The 14,798-nt window shown below is 37.6% G+C and overlaps 1 protein-coding gene across 1 annotated transcript; it reads left to right on the top strand.

Annotated features, from left to right (window-relative positions):
• The first annotated feature begins 1,345 nt into the window (after window positions 1-1,345).
• On the top strand, window positions 1,346-1,711 carry LOC139189507 (uncharacterized). The gene has a single exon (XM_070808468.1). It carries the CDS (start codon window positions 1,346-1,348, stop codon window positions 1,709-1,711), a length of 366 nt encoding a protein of 121 aa, XP_070664569.1.
• Window positions 1,712-14,798: the final 13,087 nt, after the last annotated feature.

Genomic DNA, 14,798 nt, shown 5'->3' with positions numbered 1-14,798 from the left:
ACCATCAACCTCCACAAACTAAAGGATGTTGATGACCCCACACTCAGAACACGTTGGCTCATTCCACTATTGTTATAAGGGACATCTGCCACCTTATCATGAATCCGTGTCTCCAAGCATGGAGATGTTGAGGGGCTGGTTTTTATTATTGACGCCAAATAAGGTTAATTCCTGCTGAGTAATAGTAAATTTGTCATTATGATTCATTGACCCATCATCAATCAACATGGAAGGAATCTCAAGATGATTGTCATTAGATCCCATGGGAATAGGGCTAACTGGATCGCCAGGATAAGGAATTACAGTCACATAATCAAAGGAAAACTAATGAAAATGGCTTGAAAACTTTGAGTTTTAACGAAAATGACAAAAATGTGTTGTAAGTGAATAGTACCAGGATTGACTTTTTAGAGTAAAAATGTGGTTTTTCGTTAAAATGAACAATACCAGGAGTTTTTCGTTAAAGTTCCCTATAATCAAAATCCATATCCTCCTCGGACGCAGCCGCATTTAAATCTGGCAGATTTGGACGAGGTTGACTTTCTTGTTTCACATTTAACATATTATTCATTTCCTTTCCATCCCCCACCCCATTAACTTCGTGGTAAACTGTCTGGTCACCAACGTTTCAACAGCTCTCTGGTTAACCTTCTGACATCTCCTCATCGTCATAGAGTGGCGTTGCCATCTTCCAGCCTGGGGATGAATCTAACCCGAACAGTCTCCCTTGAGGTTTGCAATAATCCAAACTAATCACATCATTCTAGAACCAACGACCGTATGGTTTCGCTAGATCATCATCGTCCCACAAATAAAGCATGTTAAGGGTAATTTCTCAAAACGTCCCACAACCTCAATCTGTTTACCCTCTATTTGAATTAGTTTACTGCGATGAATAGGCTTCGAAATATCTACCAAATCGTTCAAATACGAAGAACTATTGAATGATGCTGCATATGATTGATTATGCAATTCCAGAAATCAAGGGTGCAGCATGGGCTGCACGGCACCTTCTATGTTTCCTGACAGATTATGTGTAAATCTCTTCTTAGTCTTGTAGTTGGTTTCCTTCAATTAAGAAGTAAGGCTGATATCTAGTGTTTGGTGTAATCTCCTTCAATTGAGGAGTACAACTGGTCTCTAAGGTTTAGCTTAAGGACTGTTGGATGTAACTAGTTCTTCTCTTCTTTTCTTTTCTTTTATATATGTGTATCCTTGTACATTCACATTATCAGAAATACAAGAAAACTTAAACCAAAACTTCAACATGGTATTAGAGGAGTGTCATCCTTGACCTGTCTCTGCCCAATTTTTTTCCGCTGTTGTTCATCTTCAAGCTCCAGTAATGGCTGAAGAAAGCTCAGTGAATCTTGAAGGAGAAAACTCACAAGTTTCTCCCACTTTTGTTCCAGACATTGAGATAAATACAAATCAGTGTTTATGCTCAGTTTTGTTGAATGAATTCAACTACCTCTCATGGTCTAGAGCAGTGACTCTTGCTCTCGGTGGAAGAGGAAAGCTAGGGTTTATCAATGAAGGAGTTAAAGCACTTAAGCCTTCCACTCAAGCACATGAAGCATGGTTATGCAAGGACCAACTGGTCATGTCCTTTTTACTCAACAACATGGAGAAACATGTGGCTGAGATCTTTAGCTACGCTGAATCCTCACAAGATCTATGGAAGTCTGTGAAGGACATGTATGGGAACTAGAATAATTATGCTCGTGTGTTCCAGTTGCAGAAAGATATTGCATGTATTTGATGCGAGAATTACTTGACACACAAATTAAACCCTCTTTTTGACAATTGTAGTATAGATGTAAGTAGGGTATCGTTCTAGGCCGGGGATTAGGAGGGATTGCTAATCTATTCTAAATTAATTTAAAAATATTAAACAAGACTCAAGGACACAAAACTAGGCTAAAAACTCTAATAACTCGAAACACACTTAGAATGACTCAAAATAATGAAAACAATCAAATTAGACACTAGGAACTGAAATGGACGGAAATTGAATTAAAAGACTAACAACAATGAAAATTAACTAAATAATATAATTTAATAATGGGGGGGGGGTTTGGTTTTGACGAGAAATAAATTAAACTTAAATAAATTACAGAATTGATAAAAACATGAAATTAAGATAAAAGGATAGGTGACGGACTGGCTAGAGGGTTCTTCTCCACACATGACACATATGCAACCTAAATTGATTTTCAGTTGTTCTTTCAATAAATTGTAAATCTCAACGCCCCAAATTAACCGTGAATTGCACTAATTAACCCTTAATTTTTCCACAAGTTATTGGGTTGGATGATTGCATACGACAACCCAAAACATTCCCTACAAGTTCCCTACATGAATTGCATAATAGAGATACAAGCAAGAATCATTAAGTTCTATGAAAAACATAAGCATTGACGAGGCACTCGTTACTATGATTTGCATGAAACTTATGCCAAGAATTTACTTAACGTGATTGTGAATAGCAACCTTCACTACTTGTGAATATAAGTTCATAACGATTAGGTGAAACTCCCTTATATTCTAGCATCAAATTCATGCATGTAAATTAAGTATGCATCCTTAATCGACATACAAAAATAAGTTATCAATCAAGCAGTTAAGCAAATTAAATCACAACTTATAAATCACAACTGAAGGTAATCAATTCATATTACAAATATATTCATGGCTTTGAATTAACCTCTAGCCAAGTAGGGGATTAGTTCCTCATACTTGCAATTAAACAAAAACAATTGTTATTAAACATAGAAAAACAAAGTAGAATGCACCTAGAATGCTCCAACAACTCCAATGGAATGGCTAGCAAAACTCCAAGCACTCCTCCTTCTTTGCAAGCCTTGGAACTAATGTAAATGTGTATGAATTTCTGTGTGTTTTGAATGAGGTTGCTGCCATGGTATTTATAGGAAAAGGATGGACTTGTTTAACACAAAATTTTGGTGGAATTGAGTAGGTGAGCAAGGCAAAGAGTGGGAATTGTTGGTGGGTTAGGTATTGAGTCATCCATTCACATGTCATGGTGAGTTAAGCATTGCATCATCCACTCACATGTCATGGTGATTTAAGCATTGCATCATCACTCAAATTTATGGTGAAAGTGAATCAATGCCCACGGCATTGAAGAATTTCTTGGTTTTGAGTGAAGTTTTGGTCAATCCTTCTAGAAATTTATCCCTTCTTGCAACTTGTATTTGTTTCACCAGATTTTTAGCATGTTCATAGCCTCTTTTGTCTTCAAATTCGTCCATCCTCATGCCTCCATGCTTGCACAATCCAATCTTGGCCCAAAAATGCTCTAGAATGTTCCAAATTGCTTCTTTTTGCATACTTTGACACTAAAACCTGAAATTGCACGAAAATAACTTTAAACACTATAATTATCATAGTTTAGCTAATTAAATGCAAGAAAACAAGCTAACTAAGTGGTATAAATATGCTCCTATCAATTTCCCCCACACTTAGCTTTTGCTAGTCCTCGAGCAAAACAAAGAAAACAAGAACAAGAAGTAACAAGAAAAACATTAGCTTCCCCCTATGTGACCCTTATAGAATTTCATTCGAGAACACAAATCAACAAGAACCATAGCTGGCACCAAACAAGTTAATCCAAGTTCATCTTCCTTATTCAAATATTAGCAGTAATCTTTGAATCATCCTTGAAGTGTAGTGTGTGAGATAGCCATGCTAATGTAATTTCAAGTTTTTATTTTTAAAATCATCATATGCAAACTAGCGACCTTCTCACGGGATATGCACTCAATCACACATGTGTTTAGTTTTAATGTGTTTCGCTCAAAGAATCAAATGTGAAATTTCTACCATAAGCTTGCATAAAGATCACTTCTCCACAGTCATAATTGCAAAACTTAAATCAAGAGGACTTTTATTGGATGTAATGAGGTTTAGGGAGAGGGTTATTGAAATGAAAGAATAGATAAACACAAGTTCCAAGCTACATTGCAAGCAATTCTTTTCTTTAGATTTATAAGAACTCAATCTTTCCAGCGATTCTTCTAGCACCTCCAACCACACCCTTAAACTGAAAATTAAACAACTTTATATTTCATTTGTATACAATCTTTTTTTTTCTGTTTTTCTTCTCTTTATAACTTTTTTTTTTTTAATTTTTTTTTCTATTTTTCTTCTTTTAAATACAAACATGAAATACCCCCACACTTATTCTTTTGCCAAACACCTTCAAAGTACTTCACAAACATTTCTCATAAGACATTTTCACATTGCTCACTAGCTTGCTTGGAAAGGGTAAGGAAAAAATGTTTCAGGCATAAGGGTAGACATATCTGGTGATAAGAAATAAAAGGCTCAACATACACGGCTCAAATTGGCAATCTAATGATATCATTTTTCTTTGGGAAACATGGTTATTTGGGCCATAATGGTAAACCTAATGCCTCTATCATTTCCAAGTTCATGCAATCAATGACAAACATTTCCAAAGATCGTTACGCAAGTTCTAGAGATGTATCTCACATAAGTTCATCACACATGACAGAATAGGAGTGTATGAAAAATGCACACACTTTCAATCGGCTCAAAAACTCACATAGGATGTATATGGTCACTAAATTCACATATGAAGCTTTAAGTCATACTTTAGTTTCACATTAACAAGGCTATGTGCATTTGGTTTTTCAAAGATGATCAAACATGTACAAAACTAACAAGAGAATTAGGAATTTCACAAAACACATGTTAACTAAATTCTTGATGATCTGGTTCAAATTTGATCCAATTATATCATTGGGTCGGGAAACTAACAAAAATCTAATTCAAAACAATAAGGGAAACAAGACAATATTTTTGGATATTTAAATTTTCCGAATTTTTTTTTTTTTTTTTTAAAGAAAACAAAACTAATTAAGAAAACAAAAAGCAACAACACAGAAACAAATGAAACCAGTTCGTAGTTGAAGGTACAAAAAATTTCAATTTGGTCATTTTTTATACTCTTTACCCCCAAACTTAAACCGGACATTGTCCCCAATGTCAGAAAACACTATAATGCAAATAAAAATAAAATAAATAAATAATAAGAAACAAAATAAAGCAATTGGACTGAAAACTTCCCTAGTTTGCAGTAAAATCAAGCGATGACCCCCCCAAGCTAAAATTCTGCAATCAACTTCAAGGGTGGAAATAACCAAAAGTTCCTACAAAGAAAAGAAATAATTTAGTTAAGTAACGCAAAATGTAAATTAAGAAATTGCAAACGAAAAATTGAAAATCACGATAAAAGACAATGAAAAGAACTAATAAGTGATCATTGGTCGTGCTTGTTGACTTTCCACAGCTTTCCTCTTGAACGGGGTGACACTTAGCTTTTTACTTGCAAGTGATGATTTGATGATATTGTACGGCGAGGCTTTGCTCTTTGGGAATGTTGCAGTTCCTTATTTGTTCTCCAAGCAGATGTGGCAGCTTCTCTAGTTCTTCATCTCAGACTCCTTCTGATGGGATGATTGTGCAAGCTGCATTCTTCTCTGCTTGTTTCTTCTGCACATTGTCTCCACATGCTGCTGGTATCATTTTCGCTTGCCTTATCTGTTCTTCAGGTAGATGTGGCAGCTTCTTTGGAAGTACATCAGCAGTGGAAGACGAGTACTCGAGAGCAATTTCTCCATGTCCTGCAGGTTAAAACAAAGACAAGGAAAAGGACATGGAGAAAGCATGATATGAGATACTCTTGCTTTCAACCTTTATGATATGAAATACTTTTGCTCTGGATGGGTTGTTTGCAGGGGTATCCCAGGGAATGAGGAATACAGAGTGACTCGAGAGGGTTCTTTGGGAATGCATTCTCGGAGATGAAGAAGTGCTGATAGGGGCTACTTTGCAATGAAGTTTAACATTTATAGAATTTTCTTAATGGCTGGTAGAGGTACTGTTCAATCATCCCAGGGTTACCGACACGAGTAAAAGAACAGTGCAACGTGCTTTCCCACTTTACCATAAATTTTCGACCAGCTATTCGTGATTTCCGCAAAGCAGATTCCTCATTGATATCTGGAATCGGCGCTTCGAGCTCTGAGCATCGTCGATTGTAGAGGTAGTATGTGACACGTGCGGATAAATCTGGAAAAGAAGATTTGCCCGTGGGTTGAAGCTCAGCTTTTGAGAAAGCTAGCGTGTCTTTGACTGTTGAATTTCCCTCTTCGATTTCTAAATTGGTGCTTCGACAAACTGCCCGAGATTTTCGCAAAGCAATTTGCGTGTGACAAGTGACGACACGTCTGGACAATTTGATCTTTTGAAATCCGGGGTTCGGCTCGTGGTTTCTGAGCAAGCCCAGCCTTTAAGAAATGAAACGCCTCTTTTGAGAAAAGAATCCGGCTTTTGAGAAAGGAAACTCCTCTTTTGAGAAAAGAATCAGGCGTTTGAGAACGGAGCCCCGACTCTTCGATTTGCGAGAGGACGCCTCTTCAATTTCTGAGGAGCACCTCTTTGATTTCTCCTTTTTATAGAGGCGTTAATTTTGTTCCACAACACACTTGAGCTCCCTCCTGTAAACACTCCCTTCTTGCACTTGTTTAATCTTGATCTGTCCGACTCTCTTCTTTCTTCTCCACCTCTGAAAAATGTCTGGCCCTTCAGATCGTCGTTTTGACTTAAACCTTGGTGAAGAGGCAGCTCCGCCTTCACCAGACAACATATGGCGCCCATCCTTCATATCTCCTACTGGTCCTCTTACCGTTGGGGATTCGGTGATGAAAAATGACATGACTGCTGCGGTGGTGGCCCGGAACCTTGTCACCCCCAGAGATAACAGACTGCTCGCTAGACGATCTGATGAATTGGCGGTTAAGGAGTCTCTGGCTCTTAGCGTGCAGTGTGCCGGTTCCGTGTCCAACATGGCCCAACGCCTATTTGCTCGAACCCGTCACGTTGAATCGTTGGTGGCTGAAATACAGAGTCTCAAAGAGGAGATTAAAGGACTCAAGCATGAAAATAAACAATTGCACAAGCTTGCACACAATTATGCCACAAACATGAAGAGGAAAATTGACCAGCTGCAAGACACTGATGGTCAAATTTTACTTGATCACCGGAGGTTTGTGGGTTTGTTCCAACCGCATCTGCCTTCGTCTTCTGGGGCGGCACCGCGTAGTGAAGCTCCAACTGATCAACCTCCGATACCTCCTCCTTCCGTGGCCTCGCCGACTGCTGAAGCTCCGCCGACTACTGAAGCACCACCTGACCAATGAATGCTATTAGTATACACATCATTGTAAAATATTTTTACTTTAATGTTTTTTTTTTTTTTAGGTATGTTTTGTTTTTTTTGTTTTTAGGTGTGTTTTTTTTTTTTTTTTTAAATCAATGTAAAATATGTAAATCAATGTAAAAAGACTTTGGTTAACTTTCCCCCACACTTAAACTAAATAACACAAACTCACAGAAATCAACCAAATAACACAACTAACTAAACAAAACAAAATGAAAGCAGTAAAGATAAGGGTGTAAGAATTCAAATCTGATTTGGTTAGCGATTCCAAAGTCTCCCTTCGTTGAATGCTTGGGTTGCCTTCCAAGAAGCCCTTGATTTAACGTCTTTAGCGGGACGAATCTTTCCTTTAAATTCCCCTCGGCTCCAAAGCATGGAATTTATCTTTTAATGGGAGGTGATACTTGAAATGATTCGGCAATGGTTTAAATTCAAGGGTGGGTGCCTAAATCATCAAAATCAGAAACATGTTAGTATAAATTAAAATTAAAATTGGAGAAGATGGCTTACTTTCTTTTTCCGACACAAATTCAATGACAAACACCACATCTTTGAACATTTCCGGGATTTTGAACTTGGCCAGGTTTACTATGATGGTTGTGGCTTGTCCCGTGTCATCAAATTCAACTGCTTTGGGCTTGATTGTCTCATGCACAGCCTCTTGGATGTATTCTTGATATGCTTCAACCACTTCATTTTCTTGAATCCCTTTTCTTGGTGTGCAAGGTTCTTTGAACGTTTCAATACCATCGGGAACTTGTTTTGGTGCACCAAGAATTGGAATATCACTTTGCACTTTTGGAAGAGCTTCCACAATGTCTTTTTCACTCTCTTTGATATTTGGAATCAAAAACCTGCAAGGACAAAGGACATTCGGTGGAATAATGTTAGAATGAAGTGAATTTAGAACTTCCTCACCTGAGTTGGATGACATAGGGATTTGAGGAGCTTGCAGCAAGAATTCTTCTAAACTGCCCAGGTCGTCCTCCTCCTCTTCTGCTTGCAGCAGCAATTCATCCATGTTCGGGATGTGTTTGGATGGTTCTGGGACAGCTTCATCCTTCATGTCACCTTCCAAAGTGATAGCATCGTGGATTTCAAAATCTTCCTTCGAATTTTCAACAGTTGAGCTGGAGAGTTCACTTTGCTCTTGAATTTGTAGCATGAATTCCATAATCTCTCCCATTTGACTCTTCAATTTATCCAACTTCTTGTCTTGATTTTGTGAGCCCTGCGCCAAAGAATTTAATTCATTAAGAATTTGATTATAATTTATTGACGAACCTGAGTTTGATTGAGCATATTGCATAGGTTTTGAATAGAAATCCTCCTCTTGCTGCCAATATCCCTCTTGTTGGAATTGTTGAGGTTCCCCCCACATATAATTTGAATGATCTCTCCAAGCCGAATTGTAAGCGTTGGAAAACATGTTGTTGCTTGGTTGATCATAGCCTTGATAACCCCAAGCATCTTCATTGGCAGAAAATTGAGGACTTTGATATCCTTGCCCATATGGCACATCAAGTGTAGGGACACTTGGCATTGTGGTCCGTTCGACATTATGAGTCAATTGAGCAGTGAGCTGTGCCAATTGAGCTTGAATGGTCGCAAGTGCCATGTCTCGCTCCATTTGTACCTAAAATCAAAGAAAGAAAAATAAATCAAATATCAAAAGTAAAATACACAAACACCAATATAAACATAAGCAAAAACAAAAATAAAGGGATTAGCAAAGTTGCTAATCCCCGGCAACGGCGCCAAAATTTGATGCGAGAATTACTTGACACACAAATTAAACCCTCTTTTTGACAATTGTAGTATAGATGTAAGTAGGGTATCGTTCTAGGCCGGGGATTAGGAGGGATTGCTAATCTATTCTAAATTAATTTTAAAATATTAAACAAGACTCAAGGACACAAAACTAGGCTAAAAACTCTAATAACTCGAAACACACTTAGAATGACTCAAAATAATGAAAACAATCAAATTAGACACTAGGAACTGAAATGGACGGAAATTGAATTAAAAGACTAACAACAATGAAAATTAACTAAATAATATAATTTAATAATGGGGGGGGGGGTTTGGTTTTGACGAGAAATAAATAAAACTTAAATAAATTACAGAATTGATAAAAACATGAAATTAAGATAAAAGGATAGGTGACGGACTGGCTAGAGGGTTCTTCTCCACACATGACACATATGCAACCTAAATTGATTTTCAGTTGTTCTTTCAATAAATTGTAAATCTCAACGCCCCAAATTAACCGTGAATTGCACTAATTAACCCTTAATTTTTCCACAAGTTATTGGGTTGGATGATTGCATACGACAACCCAAAACATTCCCTACAAGTTCCCTACATGAATTGCATAATAGAGATACAAGCAAGAATCATTAAGTTCTATGAAAAACATAAGCATTGACGAGGCACTCGTTACTATGATTTGCATGAAACTTATGCCAAGAATTTACTTAACGTGATTGTGAATAGCAACCTTCACTACTTGTGAATATAAGTTCATAACGATTAGGTGAAACTCCCTTATATTCTAGCATCAAATTCATGCATGTAAATTAAGTATGCATCCTTAATCGACATACAAAAATAAGTTATCAATCAAGCAGTTAAGCAAATTAAATCACAACTTATAAATCACAACTGAAGGTAATCAATTCATATTACAAATATATTCATGGCTTTGAATTAACCTCTAGCCAAGTAGGGGATTAGTTCCTCATACTTGCAATTAAACAAAAACAATTGTTATTAAACATAGAAAAACAAAGTAGAATACACCTAGAATGCTCCAACAACTCCAATGGAATGGCTAGCAAAACTCCAAGCACTCCTCCTTCTTTGCAAGCCTTGGAACTAATGTAAATGTGTATGAATTTCTGTGTGTTTTGAATGAGGTTGCTGCCATGGTATTTATAGGAAAAGGATGGACTTGTTTAACACAAAATTTTGGTGGAATTGAGTAGGTGAGCAAGGCAAAGAGTGGGAATTGTTGGTGGGTTAGGTATTGAGTCATCCATTCACATGTCATGGTGAGTTAAGCATTGCATCATCCACTCACATGTCATGGTGATTTAAGCATTGCATCATCACTCAAATTTATGGTGAAAGTGAATCAATGCCCACGGCATTGAAGAATTTCTTGGTTTTGAGTGAAGTTTTGGTCAATCCTTCTAGAAATTTATCCCTTCTTGCAACTTGTATTTGTTTCACCAGATTTTTAGCATGTTCATAGCCTCTTTTGTCTTCAAATTCGTCCATCCTCATGCCTCCATGCTTGCACAATCCAATCTTGGCCCAAAAATGCTCTAGAATGTTCCAAATTGCTTCTTTTTGCATACTTTGACACTAAAACCTGAAATTGCACGAAAATAACTTTAAACACTATAATTATCATAGTTTAGCTAATTAAAAGCAAGAAAACAAGCTAACTAAGTCGTATAAATATGCTCCTATCAGTATTCAACAAGAAGGAATGACCTTTGTTCAACATCTTGGTGTCTTTAAAACCATATGGAATGAGCTGGATGTGTATCTTCTTTATACCACTGATCCATCTATTCTTCTCAAACGTGTTGCGGAAGATAAGATATATCAGTTGCTAGGAAGCTTAAGCTCTGAGTATGAAGATCTCAGAAGTCACATTTGAATGAGCATGGAGCTTCCGTCATTTCAAAATGTTTGTGCTACTGTGCAACGTGAAGAAGCAAGAAGAAGAGTGATGAACCAAGAGTCAAGCCACAAACTACTTGAGGCTCGAGGGTATGCTACAAACTACAAGCAAACTGACAACAAAGTGTAGAAGGGGAGGAATCAATACTTATACTGCAAATACTGCAATCCTACAGGACATGTGGAAAAAAGGTGCTGAGAATTACATCCAAAGTTGAAACCTAAGTAAATAAGAATATTAGGTCAATCACTCCCAAAGCATCACAAATAACCTTCTACAAAGCACAACATGTTGCAAATCATGCCTCGAGCTCGCTCAACCATGGCTTAGTTGACTTCACTGCCAACCCCTTTATCTCTTATCAACGAGTTTGCAGCCTATCTCCAAAGCAAAGGGCATGGAGAGATTGTACCAACTCCTAAGGTGGATAATGACAACCACACCGCACGTTTTGGCCAGATTGCTGGGTTCCTTGCTGACCATGACCATGTTCATCCTAATAAAGCTTCAGGTATCTTCAATGCTTTCTCCACTGCACTTCAAACTAGTGTTGAACTTGATTGTTGGATAATCGACTCAGGTGCCACTGATGACATGACAAATAAAGTTTCAAACTTGCATGACTTTCATCCTTTTTCAAAACCTTCTCAAGTGTCCATTGCAAATGGAAAAAAATGTTTCGGTGATGGGCAGAGGAAAATGAAATTTGATGTAAAAAAACATTGAGTCTATTGCTCTATATGTTCCATTGTTTCCCTTTAAATTACTCTCAATAGGGCAACTCACCTCTAATTTAAAATGCACTTCCATTTTCTCACCAACTAATGTGGTATTTCAGGATTGTATCACCAAGAAAATGATTGGTGAAGGTTTCTTTATAAATGGCTTGTATTATTTTTGCAAGAAGTCCCATCTTCCTAACGCTGTTCAAGCAAACTTAAGTAAACCCCAGGATCAACAAATTTGGCATCAAAGACTAGGTCATCCATCCAAAGTTGTTTTGTCAAAACTATTTCCCATGTTTTGCCACCCATCTTTTAAGTGTGATACATGTCATTTTTCCAAATCTGCTAGGCTACCTTTTGGTTCTTCAATGTCCAAGTCTAGTACACCATTTGAAATGGTACACACTGATGTATGGGGTCTTACTTTTGAATCAATAGAGGGTTATAAGTATTTTGTTATATTTGTGGATGATTACACTCGAATCACTTTCCTTTATCTCATGAAATCTAAAAGTGAAGTTCTAACTATTTTTAAAGATTTTCATAAGTTGGTTGTAACACAATTTCACTCAACTATTAAAACTTTGAGATCAGACAATGGCACTGAGTTCTTATCCAAAATCATGACTCAATACTTAAGTTCACAAAGAATTATTCACTAAACAAGCTGTGTGGGAACCCCACAACAAAATGGGATAGCCGAGAGGAAGAATAGAGATCTACTTGAAAAAACTCGGGCACTCATGTTGCATATGAATGTACCCAAAAAGTTTTGGTCATATGCAATCCTACAACCACCTATTTGATCAATAAGCTTCCTAGTTGTGTTCTAGGTTTCAGATCACCATATAAAACCCTTAAAGACAGACCAATAAACCTATCACACTTGAAAGTTTTCGGTTGCACTTCGTTTTGTACATGTGCAAACTCAGCATCTTGACAAATTGGATGCTAGGGTAGTCAAATGCATGTTTATGGGGGTACTCTTCCACCCAAAAAGGATATAAATGTTTTAATCCTATCACTAACAAGTATGTTGTATCTTGAGCTGTGCTTGTATCCTGAGCTGTGCGCTTTGAGAAAAAGACTCTATTCTTTAAAAAGGATTCTACTTCATGTAAGGGGGAGCTTTTGTGTTACGTCTTTCCATTGCCTATACACACTAAGTTTTTGCATCATGATGATTCCTTAAAAGGCAATGGCAGTCAGGAGCAAGAAGTCATGTTGGAAATGACAACTTCAACAGTTTCTCAACCCAACTCACAAGGAAATGGTGATCTTGAGGCTACACCTCAACCCTTCACTCACCAACCTTCTCAAGATGTTAGGAAGAATCCACCTCGGGAAACGAAGGCTCCTGCCAAGTTTGTAGACTACGTTACTTATGCTTCTAGACATCTCATCTCTGAAGCAATAAGTAATCACAGTTTTCAAAATCTCATGTGGCATTTCTTAATCCAATCTCAAATCTTGTATAGCCTAACACTTTTCAAGAGGCCAATCTCATCCCTCACTGGAAGAAAGCCATGTCTGAAGAACTCAAGCTTTGCAGGAAAATTGTACTTGGAATATCATTCAATTACCTCCAGGAAATAAGGCAGTTGAGAGTCGTTGGGTTTACAAAACTCAACTCAAGGCTGATGGCTCAATAGAATGACACAAAGCTCGGCTTGTTGCTCGTGGTTTCACCCAAAACTTTGGGATTGATTACAAAGAAACCTTTGCTCCAGTGGCAGAAATGAACACAGTGCATGTGCTACTTTTAGTTGCCGTCAATTATGATTAGTCTTTATACCAGATGGATGTTAAAAATGCTTTCCTTCATAGAGAGCTTAAGGAGGAAGTTTACATGCAAATTTCGCCAGGTTACTCTCTAGCAAAGGATGACATGGTGTGCAAACTGCACAAGGCTATCTATGGTTTGAAGCAATCACCAAGAGCTTGGTATGCCAAGCTTAGTTAAGAGTTGGAAAATGAAGGTTTTCTCAGAAGTAATGTCGATTATTCCTTGATTATACGGAATGTAACCCATGGGAAATTGGTGGTCCTTATTTATGTAGATGATCTTATTATCACAGGTGACAATTCATATGAAATTGGAGCCTTGAAAGCCTCCTTACATTAAACCTTTACCATCAAGGATCTTGGAAAGTTGAAGTATTTTCTTGGCATTGAGATGGCAACCTGTCAACAGGGCTTGTTTCTCAACCAATGCAAGTATGTCATGGATTTACTCGAGGAAGCTAAGTTCATCGATTGCAAGCCAGTTGTCACCCCAATTGACAGTAAACTTAAGCTTACCACTGATGGCGAGGCATGATAGGAGCATATTTATGCGACTTAGTATGTTTGTTTTCGTGCATTTATGTTCTTAGTTCTTAGTTATGTTAGTAGTGTAAGCCATTTTTGTGTGTTTGTAGGTTCTTTAGGCCAAGGATGCAAGAAGGTGCATTTTGGAGCACTTTGGAGCATTTTTGGGCTAAGATTGGATGGTGCAAACATGGAGACATGAGGATGGACGTTTTGGGCTTTTGTGTGTGCAAGTGTGTGTGTGTAATTGCAAGGATAAACACATGCAAAGAAGCCCACATGCAAACTCAAGGCAAGAGAGGGAGAAAACACATGCAAAGAAGCCCACATGCAAAGTGAAAGGGACATGCACGGCAAAGGGGAAGGAAATGGTGTGTTTTGTGGTTGAAATGATGAAGCAAGTGTGTGCAAATGCAAAGAGGATCTAAACATGGACAGCACATGTCATGTGCAAAGGAGAAACAAAGATGACAACACACACATGCAAAGAAGAAAACAGCAAGAAAGGCATGTGCAAAAGAGAAACATGGACAACCAACAAATTCGTCAACACTGCCTGTGCAGATTAGCTGACTTTGGAAGCATGTTACGAACAGCTCCGAATGAATGCGAGAATGAGCCTTATATGCTTGGAAAGCTACGGATGTCTATTTTCTGGAGCAATTTACAGATTGTTAATATCATTTTTCTAGAAGAAGTTATGGGCATTTTAACACTGAAAGGTTTAGAAACGGGCTAAGCAGATTTGGCTAATAAAAGGCACTTGTTTTGTGTTTTGCTTTGTCATCAACACTCAGCA

The sequence above is a fragment of the Malus domestica genome, chromosome 11 (genome assembly GCF_042453785.1).
Source record: "Malus domestica chromosome 11, GDT2T_hap1".
NCBI classification, from domain to species: domain Eukaryota; kingdom Viridiplantae; phylum Streptophyta; class Magnoliopsida; order Rosales; family Rosaceae; genus Malus; species Malus domestica.
This window is presented reverse-complemented; position numbering and strand designations above follow the sequence as displayed.

Coding starts and splice junctions, on each gene's coding strand:
- LOC139189507 (XM_070808468.1), top strand. CDS start 1,346: ATGGCTGAAGAAAGCTCAGTGAATCTTGAAGGAGAAAACTCACAAGTT.